Consider the following 12,704-nt stretch of genomic DNA (forward strand, 5'->3'; position numbering starts at 1 on the left):
GGGCCACTGCACTCCAGCCTGGCGACAAAGCTAGACTCCGTCTCAGGAGAAAAAAGAGAGAGAGAGCGAGAGAGAAAGAAGAAAGAAACATTGGACTTTGGGGCCTCGGGGAGAAGGGTGGAAGGGCAAGGGCTAAAAGACTACACACTGGGTACAGTGTACGCTGCTCGGGTGAAGGACGCACCAAAATCTCAGAAATCACCACTAAAGAACTTATTCATGTAACCAAATACCACCTGACCATCTGTTCCCCAAAAACCCATTGAAATAATAACAATTAAAAAAAAAAAAAACCCCGCTAGGCCTTATTATGGAGCAACAGAATAAAACGGAACGGAGCTGGACCGCGACACCCGTCTCTAAGGAAGGCGCTTCTCCGCCAGCAAATTTAAGGGTCCCTCTAGCCCTCAGCCGAAGGGCCAGGCTTTCCCAACCCGATGACGGCGTTCATCAGGCTTTTAGTGGAGAAAATAAAAGCATTTCAGGAAAACACTCACGGAAGAGACCCGAAGTTCTGAGTCACCCTTGTCCCTCCCCGGGTGTCTTTGTGTCCCCAAAGGTGCAGATCCCAGACTAGCTGGGCTTGGGGGTGGAGGGCGGGAGCGCTGGGGGTTCAAGATGTTTCTCAAGTGCCCTCCCCTTCCTCCGGCCCTGCAGGTGCAGACAGTCCCGCAGCCCGCATAGAACGAAGGCTCGGAGCACGGGGACCCGCAGGGTGGCCCACGGCTCTGGCACCGAGGGAGGCAGTGGGATGAGGCGGGTGGGGGTGCTCGTGGAGTGGGGGGCTCTGGGACACGGCCTCGAAAGTGTTTTGCCTCAGGAGCTGCTGGGAGCTGGGCCTGGAAGAGGGAGAGGAGTCAGGGAGAAAGGAAAGGAGAGAGAGACAAAGAGGCAAAGAGATTCGAGAAACAAGAAAGGGAAGACAAAAGGACAAAAAGAGGACAATGGAGAGGAGGGAGACAAAGAAACCCAGAGAGACACAGAGGCCAAGAGTCAGAACTGGGGAGAGAAGGAGGATGAGACGACAGAACATGAAAAAGGCTGAGGGCAATGAAAAGCAATAGAGGACGAACTACACCGGAAGACATCATAAAACTGTAAAGAAAAGGAGAAAGATACAGTACAACAGAGACCCAGAGTAATACACAGAGGAGAAAACAGGGAACATTGTAGAGAAAGAAACGGAGAGGCCAGAAAGTAAGTTTTTAGAAGACTGAAAGCGAGAATGATAAAAGAGGGGGAAAAATGCAAGAACAAGAGGAAGCGTTCATGGGTTTTGTTTGTTAGTCATGGTTGGAAGGGGTCAACCGCTCCCAATCTCGCAATTCTGAAACTTCCAACTCTTGAGCCACGGTGGAGCTGGGTGGACCCGGCCACGCCGCTACCACACCAGGGCTTGGAGTTCTGAGTTCCGGGCGCCCCGCCCACTCCAGCCCAGTGACCCCGCGGGGGCTGCGGTGACGTCACACGACGTCATGCTCCACCTGGGGTCCCACGCAAACCCGACAAGGAGCGGGGTTCCCGGGGTTGTGCGCTGCATTTGCTCCCCAGGCCTTTGGAGACCGAGGATTTGCACCGGTTCTGCGCGCAAAGCCTGCCCACAGAGCGCCCAGACCCGTCAGAGTCAGGTCCTCTCTGAGGCTCCGCAGGAAAAAGAGGGCGGAAAGCAGGTTGCGGGGTGAAGGGGGCCTCTGAGTTCCGGTGTGAGTTCCAAGAAGTTCGAGGCCACTCTGCCTCCCGCCCCCCAGGTGGATTTGACCTGGGGACGGCCTATGCATCTGCCCAGGCCCGGCCTTTTACTCACCAGCCCGCTCCGGCGTTGGCCCGCGGCCCTCGGGCCTGGGGCACCTTTCCCACGTCCAGTTCCCATCCGGCGCGCACCCAGGCTGAAGGCGGCCGGCACCAACTGACCTGCACCGCGCGTCCTCCGCGGGGCCCCGGGCCGGGGTTGCAGCCGAGGCGAATGCAGACGAACCTTCAGAAGTGGACGCTTCCTGCGCACCTCCGCGCTCGGCTTCTACCGCCGCGGGGGTGGGGCGCAGGGCCACGGGGTGGGGCGCAGGGCCGGGGGTCGCCGAGTATTATTGGAACGAAAACGAAATAAAAGCGGCGTTAAGTGAAATAGCTAACTTTTTTATTAAATAAAACGACTTAAATAAAAGGAACGGAAAAGAAGAAGAGTGGACCCAGCCTAAACGCAGGGTGCCCCGGGCCCCTGACACTTCCCCCAGCGGCCGGGTCGGTTGCCCCTCCTCCAGCGGCCCCCGCGGGGGAAGCAGGTGGCCGGTTTCTAAAGAAAAAAAGCCAAAACTTTTTATTATTTACACGTTTGGGCAAAAGTACAAAGTATAATACAGGCGCCCGGCCCGGGGGGTGCGGGCGGGGGGCGGAGAAACGTAAGGCGCTTTCTTGTCAGGCCCGGGCCTGGGGCGGGACGGGGCGCGGGGCTGGGGCTCGGATTGTGCGGCCGCGCGGAGCCCAGGCCCGACCCCCTTCCGCGGCCGGCCAGTCTGTGGCCGCGCCCTGGGGCCTACTCGGGCTTGGCGGCCCCTTCCCCTCTCAGCCCCGGTTCCCCCGCAGCCCTGCTGGGGGGTCCGGGGCTCCCGGCTGGGTGGGGGCGGCGATCCGTGGCGACGGTGCGCGCTGGTGGGCTCACACCAGGGAGGTGACTGCGGGAACCTTGGAACTATCCTCCTCCCAGGGCTGCAGATTCTGCAGAGCAAAGAGTGACGAGTTGTGCAGACAGAGCGGGTCGGGCTGGATGGAGTCGTTGAGGCTCTTTTGGAAGGCGTCGTGTTGCAGCTGCAGCATGAGCCGGCTCGCCTGCTGCCGCTCCGCCTCCCGCTCCTCCGCCGTCTGCCGCCTGCACCGGGGGAGGGAGAGGGACAGCACCGTCATGCACCCGGCACCGTGGGGCCGCCGGCGGGGCCCCGGCCCTCCCGGGAGCCGAGGCCATCCGGGAGCCTCGAGGCGCAGAAACCGTCTGCCTCCCAGCCCGCGCTTTACGCCTGAGGCCCTCACATCCAGGGAGCAGGTTGGGATCATTTGTTTTTGTTGTGTGCCAGAGGGTCTCCAGGAGGGGACTCTGCCTGCCGCCCACCTGCACGCCCGGGTACTGTGGCTTCACCAACAATAAAGATTGTTCCTTTCGCCGAATAGCAAGGGCAGGGCCTGTGTGTAACTGACTTGGCCCTGCGGGAACCGGGGTCGCTGGGGTCCGCGGGTGGGCAGTCTGGCTCTGCACCACCCGCACGACGCCCGGAGGCTGGGTCAGCCTCATCCAGTTCGCCCAGAGCCTGTCATGAAACCCTTTGCAGACGCGATCGCTTCGCCGTTTACGGGTTGAATCAAAACAGAGATCGGATAAAAACGCGGCTGGAGTGGAGACGCGGAGATAGGGTGGTGGGGAGGGGGGAGGAAAACGGCGTCCACGAGGATTGTTGAAAATCCGAGAGGGCGGGCTGGAAGAAGGAGGAGAAGGAAAGTGCGAGAGGCCCGTGTGTGCGTGTGTGTGTGTGCGCGTGTGTGTTTGGGGCGGGGGGTGAGAGGAAATCAAGTGAGCGCAGGAGACCGTACAAAACACGGGGAGAGAGTTGGAGGGGCTCACGAAAGATGGAGATGGGGATAGAGGAGAAACCCAGGCGTGGGAGACCACGATGGAGAGAGAAGCACAGGCCAGCGAGAAGGGTGAAAGGAAGAGGTACAATCTGCGAAGGCGGGTGGGGGTGTGTTGCGGAGAGGATGGGAGGGGGCGGGGGTACTGGATAGCCTCAAAATGGGGCGAGTCGAGGCTGCGGCTCAGGGCGGGGCAGGTGAAGGGCAGGTGTAAGGTGGGCCGAGTGAGGCCTCTCTCACCGCCACTTGGTCCTCCGGTTTTGGAACCAGGTCTTGACCTGCGCGTCCGTCATTTTGAGGGACTTGGCGAGCGCCGCCCTCTCGGCAGAGGCCAGGTACTTCTGGCGATGGAAGCGCTTTTCCAGCTCGCAGATCTGCACCCGGGAAAAGGACGTGCGCGGCTTCTTACGCTTGGGCGGCGTCCGGTTCTGGTAGGGGTGGCCGATGCGCCGGGTCACGGTGAAGGGCGTGAGTGCGGCCGCCGCTGCGGAGACACACGAGAGCCCCTGAAGCCCAGCCCGGCTCGGCCACCGTTCAGGCCCCATGCGGACCCCGTGGCGCCCCGTGGGACACGGAGAGCTCAGCTATTTCGCTGGTCGCGCGCGTTTCCAGCGACACCAAGCCGGTCGGGAGACGCCCTCGCCCCCTGTCCCTTCCCCCAGGCACGGGCTTATTTTCCTGCAACTCTCCGATTACCCTCCCCACTACCGCTGCCCGGGGCCCTGGGGCCGAGGCCTCAGCCGCGCTTGGGCCTCTAGAATGGTTTCCGGGAGTGGAGTGCACAGGGCGCGGCGCCTCTGGCCCGGAGAGGGCGGAGGCCTGGAGCCTGGTCGCCAGCTCTGCTCACCTGTGAAGCGGTCTTTGACGAAGCGGCGGCTGCTCTCCATCCAGGGGAAATTGAGGCCGCCCAGGCTGGACACCGTGGGCACGGAGGGCATGGCGGGTAGCGCGCTTGGCAGAGGCGGTGGCACGGCCCCGGGCAGCGGCCTGTGCGCCGGCACCCGGATCACGCCGGCGGGCGCTAGGCTCAGGTTGACACTGTAAGATCCCGCGTCCTCGAAGGGCGCGCCGAGGCCCGCAAAGGAGGCGGGCAGAGACGGGTATGTGGCACCCGGACGGCCCCCCGGGGGCCCTCCCAGGTAGCTGGCGCCGTCGGGGCCCCGCGGGGCGGGTGCGCTGTCCTGGTCCGGGCTGTTAAGGATCTGGTCGATGCCGAAGCTGATGGGCTCGTGCGGGTGCGGGGTCTGCGCGCTGGCGGGCGCCTCCATCCTGGGCGGGCGGAAGGGCTGGGCTGGGCTGGGCGGGGAGGCGGCTGGGTCCCCGTTACGGCGCGGCCATGGAGCGCCCGGCGCCTCTCGTCGCACTGAAACTTTGCCAAGAGTGCGCGGGCCCGACAGGCTCTGTGTCATCTTTCTTGAACCGAACCTGGAGTTTCCGCTGCTAATTCCTCTCCCGCCGCAGCCATTGGCTGCGATCAACAAGCCTCTCTCCTCTCATTGGCTCCCGGCTTTCAATAAAGGCCTAATTCATGGAAATAGGAGCTTAGGGACTGTTCCAAGGTGACATCATTTTAACAAACGAACAATAGGTCAAATTTATTAGCCGGGATAATGGGCGGCGGATATTAGCGCCCGAACCGCAGCCTCCCAAACCCGAAATCTAACGAAGCTGCAATTAGCAGACGCTCCCCGCTCCTCCCGGCCGGGCCGCTTCCCAGACACTGCGCTGGGCTGGTAGAGCGCTAGGCTTGTGAAATTGTCTTTTGCTGAACGGGTTTTCGTTTTCTTCCAGTTTTTTTTTTTCGTCTGAGCAAAAGCCAAACCAAATGCATCCTTTCAGTTACAATGGAGTTGCAACCCCGGGACGACCCGGCGGAATCCGCAGAAGCCCCTTGGACACTACCGCCGCTGGAGGAACGAAAGGGGCGCACTCCCGGGGGCAGGCTTCGCGCTGCCTGCGCGCGGGGCGAGGGGAGCACCGTAGCGTTCTCCGCACTCCGGAGGACGGCGACCCGCGTGGGGAGAATTCGCCCCCGCCCGGGTTTCGGCCGCGGCGTCGCGGCCACTTTGGAGACACTCCCTGGCTCCGGCCAGGCGGACCGAGGCTTGACTCGCAGGTGCCCACGCGTGCCAGCTGCGGCTGGGCTAGGGACGCGGGGTCGCCCGGTGGGGAGCGGGGACCTGACTCTCGAAATTCGTTGCAGGATGGAGGAGGCTGCCGTCGCGCATGGGAACCCGTTCGCGGCTCGGCGGGTCTAGGGACTTAGGGTTACCGAATGTCAAAGGCGCGGGCAGCTCATAGTTAGAGCAAATCGCAGGATTTCTTTGGGAAACGCTAGTGGTGAGCCCCTCCCGGCTCCAGTCCAGTCTGGGCGCTGGAACCACTCCCCGTTCTGCCTGCGCCTCAGTGACTGTCTATCCGGGCCCAGGGCACCGTGGACAGGACCGCACACAAAGTAGTCACCTTCCGCTGCAGCTTTGGGGAGACAAGAGGAATCGTTTTCTTCCAGCTAATTCTAAAATCGTTAGGTGTAAACTCTTTGAGTGTCGCACCCCTGGCCCGGGCTCTTCCTCCCGCTCCTTGTGGTGCGGACAGTGGTGAGACCTCAGATGTACTGTTGGCCAGAAGTGTGTTCAAATTTGGACTGGCCACTTCCTAGCTGAGTGACCTTGAGTAAGTGTCTCCATATATTTAGGTTTCGGTTTTCTCGTTTGCAAAAAGGGAAATAATGCGTGCATGCAGGTTGTTCGTGAGCCGCGAGTGAGATATTGAGGGAGCGCAGAGCAATGGGCCTGGCACGTAGTGGGCACTCGGAAGCTGGCTCACCTCCCACTGCATCCCCCCAGAGTGATGGCTGATATATTATTGTTGTGACTCTTGTTCATTTTGTTGGCAGTTTTATTTTATTCGCAGGGGCTCAGTACGTTGGAGAGAAAGGTGTTTGTCTACCAGTAGGGTCAGTTTCAGAGGACGGGGAAGGACAGGAGGTGCAGGTCGGGGATTCTTTCTCTCTTCTCCCAACAATCCAAAGGCGACGGGATTTTCAGGACCTCCAGGCCTGGGTCTGGAGTTAGGTCACTTGCCCGCTGTGTGACCTTGGGCAAGTTACTGGTCCTTGCTGAGCCTTCCTGGTGGGTGTGGAGAGGGAGGCCCAACAGTGAGGGGTGAAAGCTGCAGGATGCCTGGGGTCTGGGCAAGTGCTCCCTCACTCCCTTCCAGCGACCAGGACCCTCAGAGTAGATGCCATTGCTCTGGCCCCAGGGGTCCTCCTGCTTCTAATTCAGGCTCTGCCACTGGCAGGGTGGGGGCTGTTGGGTCCCTAACTGCCCCTCCCAGAACCGCATTTTCCTTATTTGTAAAACAAAAAGGGCACCAGCTACCCCCAGGGTGGCTGTGAGAACAAAATGAGATAGCATCTGTGGAAGTGCCTGTGAGAAACTCTGGTGGTTATATAATAATAACTTTAATGACAACTATAAAGCTGAGAACCTAGCCTGTGCCAGGCAGGGAGGTGGACACTTATTTATTCTTCACAATGACCCTGTGAGGAAAGGGCTGTTAGTGGCCCCAATTTCTCACTAATGAGGGAATTGAGGCTTTGAGAGTTCAAGGGAAGCACAGCTCCCCACTTGGGGGCTGGAGTTGGCACCTCACCAGCTCCACTTCCCTTCTGGCTTCCAGTGCCCTGGACTCAGGGCTGCCCTTGTCACCTCAGACACTGTTAAATCGGGACAACAAGGCCCAGCGCACAGAGGTTTGTGGCACGGAACAAAGGTGTGGGTGGTACAGCACTGCTTCCAGGGTGTGTGCTTAAGAATGGGATTCCCACTTCAGTTTACCAGCTGTGGACTCGGAATTATTCATCTTCTTTGTGCCTCAGTTTTCTCATCTAGTAAATAAACCTCATAGGATTAAATAAGCTCCTCCAGGTAAAGCCTGGCACGGGTCAGGGCTCTGCTTCACTGCTTGGGTTCTGGCTTCCTGAGATCCATGGTTCCTCATGGTCCAGCCCTGTCATCCAGATGAAGGTGCTTTGGGCCACTAATCATAAGCCTCCTTTCACTTCCTATCCAGATAGCTCTTAGGCAGCTCAGGAGTGGGGGTAACTTGGGTCAGGGATTAGTCCCTAGGACAGTGGTTCTCAGAGTGTGTTCCCAGAGCAGCAGCATCAGCATCACTGGAGAATTTGTTAGAAATGCAAATTCCTGGACCCTCGCCAGACCTACGGAATCAGAATTCTGGGGTAGGACTTGGCAGTCTGTGTTTAACAAGCCCTCCAGGTGACACTGACGCCTGCTCAACTCTGGAAGCCAGTGCCCAGAATACTGTCCATTTCATCCGAGTTTTCAAATGTGTTGTTACAACACTGTGGGAAGATTCTCTCAGAATTTGCAACTCTCATACGAATCTGTACTAATACCTTCCACTTCTCATTCCCAGTGTTGCTCATTCATGTCTTCTCCTGATGATATTTGCCAAAGGTTTGTTATTTTGTTGGTTTTAAAAAAAGCCTTTGATGTCTTATCCCCTTTTAAAATGCCACCTCCTTCATGAATGTTGTGTTTTCAAAAATTATTTATTTCTTCTTTGCTGAGTTGAAAATTTGTCAATTTTTCTTTCTTTTTAAATAAATGCATTCGAGGGCATACATTTTCCTCTGAGCACTGTTTTGGCCAGATATGTTCTTATATGTATTTGGTGTTCCTGAGGTTGTAATTTCTTGCTGCCCTTGTAATTTACCTGCTGTCACTTGAACAGTGAGGCACACACACTGAAAGAGATTAGGAAATGAGAATTGTAAGAACCGGGACCAGGATTCCTGGAGCTAGAGAGACTTTCAGGATGCAGCACATCCTCTCCTCTTCTCCACGAAGAAGCTGGGAGAAAGGGGTGCAGCTGGTGGAGGCTTTGCTGAGAGTCATCTAGAAGACGGTGGGGCTTCAGCCGTGACAGGAAAGATGCTGGGATTTCCAGCTGGCCCAGGAACCCAGCTGTGGGAGGCTCCTCCAGGCTCATTCTGCCATTGACTTCCTGAGTGAAATGGGACTGCATTTCCCTGTCTGTGCAATGGGGTAGAGACTGAATCAGGACTTTAAAAGTATTTGGGTCAGCTACCCTATTTGAAACACCGATGAAAATATTGTGGTCTGCTTCCAAAGAAAAGGACAGAAACACAATTTGGCGCACACACCATGTCACAGGTTGCTGACCTGCTGTGCCTTTCTTGGCTTACACACCCTAGTTAGGAGTCCCTGTGGGCCCTTCCAGTTCTCCTGATGGAAGGCTCTAAAGACACTTGCCCAAATTTATTCACCCATTCATTTATTTATTCAACGAATATTTACTGAGCACCTACTCACATTTCCTGGACCATACCCCAGCGCAGGGGCTTGGTTTCCCCATCTAACAGTGGGGACAAAGCAGTCTGGGCTCATCATCACTGCTTCCCCCAGTGGGCAGGACATGGGGAAGAACCTTCCTGAGGAGGTCTGATCAGTCTCAAGAGTCTGCCAGCCAGTGGAAGGAAAAGGGCACATAGTGGAAAGGGGTGAGCTGGGATTTGAACCCAGGACTTTTAGACTACAAAGCCCACACTTTCTCCTTTACCTTACACCCCTATTTGGGAGTAGGTGGTAAAGACTGTAAGTCACAGGACTGAGTGGGGAGGGGAATCAGTGCAGGGTCTGGGTGAATGAGCCCAAGAGTGGCGATGAGGGCTGGCCATAGGGGGGCTCACTTTTCTCCCCTACTGTCTTGAGAGTTCCTTTCGGGCAAAATGGTGTTGGTGGCATTTGATCCCATGTCCCAGGGCTAGGTCCAGGGTGTGGAGGACTGGAGGACATTATCAAGGTTTGTAGTATTAAACTCAATAGCACAAAGCAAGGTCAGACAAGGGATAAGAAAAAGGGGTCAGAATTGGGCGCAGGCATTTGCGTGCACTCAGTTGGGCATTCCCCTCCCCCAGCACCCCCATGGCTGGTTCCTTGCATCCTTTACGACCCAGGCCAGCCCTCACCTCTCTGCCCATCCTCCAGAGCAGCACCCTCACCTCATCATCCTCTGTACCCGTTGATTTCCGTCATTCCCCTCAGAACTGATCTTATTTATCCAGCTCATCAGCTTTATCTGTGGCAGGTGATGTGAAAGAATGATTTCCAAGGTGCTTGGGCTGGGCCAGACCCAGGCCCTGGCAGGGAGGCTGGCAGCAGCCTGAGGAAGCTGGCCCTAGGGCCGGGGTTAGAGGAGAGGGGAGCAGGGAGAGATTCCTTTCTCCATGGTGTGAGGGACTGATGGAGATAATAAAGGGCACGTGAGCAGGGACTGTGCAGATGGCAGCGTGTGCAGGGTGGCAGGAATCGGTCAGTGTGCTCAGGCTCCGGGGAGTAAGGACAGGCAGGGTGGGCAAATGCATGGGGTGGCCTTCTCGGGGACCTCCAAACCTGATCTCGTGCCCTTGTTTCCTTCCCCTACACATCAGCCATTTTTCCCATTTGTGCTCCACAACTTTCCTCCCTTCCTGACAGATATCTCTACTAAATTTGACTTCGTTTCAACACTTTCGTTGGGCAAATTACATTAAGATGAATGTTGCAGGTACCCTTTATGGTTTATTTATCGTGATACTGTTTGTATCTCACACTTATAAATAACTTATGTTATAGCTTTTGTTTGTGGAAATGTAACTTACATATTTTATTACGCTTTCTGTAAACCTCAAAAAGAATCTTGTCAAGGAAGCACTCTTATCAGCAATCCAAACTATGGGACGTAAAAACCGACACTAACATTATTTTTTAATATGCCAAGGAGGCAGGTTACTCTTGCTGTAGTTTGAAAGGTTTGCTGTCATTGTAAACTTGCACCTCAATAAAACATTTAAAAGTCTCAAGAATGATTTTAGGAAGTTCAGGGAGGAGGCTGAATCGGTGGCAGGACCCACAGACACAACACACAACGGGTCCAGGTCCTGGACTGGCCTTTCCCTGGGCGTGCCTAGTCCCATTGTGGGTGTCAAAGTGGTTCACATTGAGTTCTCCCACCCAACTGTCCCCTAGGCCCAGCTGTGAAGGACCTAGTTCAAGGAATTATAGTGAAAAAGAAACACGAGTTTTGAGGTCAGGCAGATCTGACTTTGAATTATGGCGTGTCTACTTTCTAGCTATGTGGCTTTGGGTCAGTCTTTTAGTCTCAGTTTTCTCATTTCTAAAATGGGGATAATTCTTGACATTCTTACTGGGAAGCATAAAATGAGATAGCAGTTTGCAATGCTTATTTGGTGCTCAATAAATGATAGCAGTTCTGATTATTTTATGTTCATCTTAAAACTTTTTTTTTTTTTTTTGAGACGGAGTCTGGCTCTGTCGCCCAGGCTGGAGTGCAGTGGCCGGATCTCAGCTCACTGCAAGCTCCGCCTCCCGGGTTCCCGCCATTCTCCTGCCTCAGCCTCCCGAGTAGCTGGGACTACAAGCGCCCGCCACCTCGCTTGGCTAGTTTTTGTATTTTTTTTAGTAGAGACGGGGTTTCACCGTGTTCGCCAGGATGGTCTCGATCTCCTGACCTCGTGATCCGCCCGTCTCGGCCTCCCAAAGTGTTGGGACTACAGGCTTGAGCCACCGCGCCCGGCCAATCATCTTAAAACTTTTAAGACCAGGAGTGGTGGCTCACATCTGTAAATCCCAGCACTTTGGGAGGCTGTGGCAGGTGGATTGCTTGAGCCCAGAAGTTCAAGACCAGCCTAGCCAACATGGCAAAACCCTGTCTTTACAAATAATACAAAAATTCGCCAGGTGCAGTGACATGGGCCTGTAGTCTCAGCTACTCAGGAGGCAGAGGTGGGAGGATTGTTTGAGCCCAGGAGGTTGAGGCTGCAGTGAGCTGTGAGCGTGCCACTGCATTCCATCCTGGGCAAGAGTGAGATCCTGTCTTAAAAAAAAAAAAAAGAAAAAAAAAGAAACATTTACTTCCTCCCTTTTTACTCTACCCTGCTTTTCTCTTCAGGCACTCCTTTCCCTCCTTATCATAAGGGGCTGAGTTCTCTCAAATGTTACTTCTCCAAAACTGCCGAACATCTAGATCAAGTTTCCCATATGCTAGATCTTTCAGTTTCTTCAATTTTTCTCACCAAACCCACTCTGTTTTTGGTTCTCATGTCCAGCTGTTGGTAGTTAGCTAATCTGGTCACTAATCTCAGCTAACAGCTACATGGCAAGCCACTTCTGCATTTTGAAAGGGGCCCTCACTACCGTAATCCGTAGGTACTTCTAGGATGTCAGGGCCAATAGAAGGGAGTCCAGAAGGCCAGGAGGGCTTTTCTGGGCAGTTCAGATAATCACACACAGTGCAGGGACTCTACACTCCTTTGTCCCCCATCCTAGAGAAGCCTGATTGGAAAACACAGAATAACAGAAACATCCGGAATACAGGCAGAATACATCTTTCTCAGGGGCCAGGTTCTGAAGTCAGTGTGGAAGGCAAAAATTGAGCAAAGTAAAAATCCCTTCAAACTGTTTCTTGCTTGAGCATCCCTGAAGCAGCTGGCTTGACTTAGCACCCATATTGCAGGAACAGTCCATCTGTCTGTACACTAGAATCCCATCAGAAGGGTAGGTGTGCAAACAGCAGCCACACTTCCCACCTCATCCTCTCTGAGCACGTGTGTGAAGTGGTAGGCCCTTTGGAACTGCCAGCACTAATTTTTCCTGTTGTTCAATCTGAGTAAGTTGAATCTGATTAGACCCAGCAGCTCCATTAGTTGTCTTTCACACAGCCTCCACAGGTTTGTGTGTCTGTGCATGCTTTATCCTTGGGACAGGGTGTCCCTACAGGGCCCACTCCCACGTGGAACTCCAGGTCTCTTCTCAAGAATGCCCTGTCCCTCACCAAGGCAGACTCTGGCAGTCTTGGAGGCAGAGTCCCAAATCTGGTTCTCATCCACTGTGGGATGAGTGTGTAGTATGCGTGAGTGTGATCCTTAAACATCCCAGCTTCCCCACTTCCTTTTCCTCCCTCAGTAAGGGCTCAGAATGGACCTGGCCCTCTAAAGGAAAAGGAGGGTTCATTTCCAGGTTTTAAGAAAGAAATTTACAGCT

At 55.2% G+C, this 12,704-nt stretch overlaps 2 protein-coding genes across 2 annotated transcripts; one reads left to right on the top strand and one right to left on the bottom strand.

Moving 5' to 3' along the window:
- Positions 1–2,117: 2,117 nt before the first annotated feature.
- TLX3 (T cell leukemia homeobox 3) lies at positions 2,118–4,995 on the bottom strand. Its single transcript, XM_023218750.2, has 3 exons — positions 4,463–4,995; positions 3,856–4,099; positions 2,118–2,863 (listed from the first exon to the last, which is right to left on the bottom strand). Exons 1-3 carry the CDS (start codon positions 4,881–4,883, stop codon positions 2,653–2,655), a joined length of 876 nt encoding a protein of 291 aa, XP_023074518.1. The 5' UTR covers positions 4,884–4,995; the 3' UTR covers positions 2,118–2,652.
- Positions 4,996–5,330: 335 nt separating this feature from the next.
- Positions 5,331–8,254, top strand: LOC111547109. Its single transcript, XM_023218753.1, has one exon. The coding sequence runs from the start codon at positions 5,460–5,462 to the stop codon at positions 5,871–5,873; it is 414 nt and encodes a 137-aa protein (XP_023074521.1). The 5' UTR covers positions 5,331–5,459; the 3' UTR covers positions 5,874–8,254.
- Positions 8,255–12,704: the final 4,450 nt, after the last annotated feature.

This window comes from Piliocolobus tephrosceles, chromosome 4, assembly GCF_002776525.5.
Source record: "Piliocolobus tephrosceles isolate RC106 chromosome 4, ASM277652v3, whole genome shotgun sequence".
In the NCBI taxonomy this organism is placed as follows: domain Eukaryota; kingdom Metazoa; phylum Chordata; class Mammalia; order Primates; family Cercopithecidae; genus Piliocolobus; species Piliocolobus tephrosceles.

Coding starts and splice junctions, on each gene's coding strand:
- TLX3 (XM_023218750.2), bottom strand. CDS start 4,883: ATGGAGGCGCCCGCCAGCGCGCAGACCCCGCACCCGCACGAGCCCATC. Junction 4,100..4,462: donor CGTCAAAGACCGCTTCACAG/GTGAGCAGAGCT, acceptor GTGTCTCCGCAG/CGGCGGCCGCACTCACGCCC. Junction 2,864..3,855: donor AACCGGAGGACCAAGTGGCG/GTGAGAGAGGCC, acceptor CCCCCGGTGCAG/GCGGCAGACGGCGGAGGAGC.
- LOC111547109 (XM_023218753.1), top strand. CDS start 5,460: ATGGAGTTGCAACCCCGGGACGACCCGGCGGAATCCGCAGAAGCCCCT.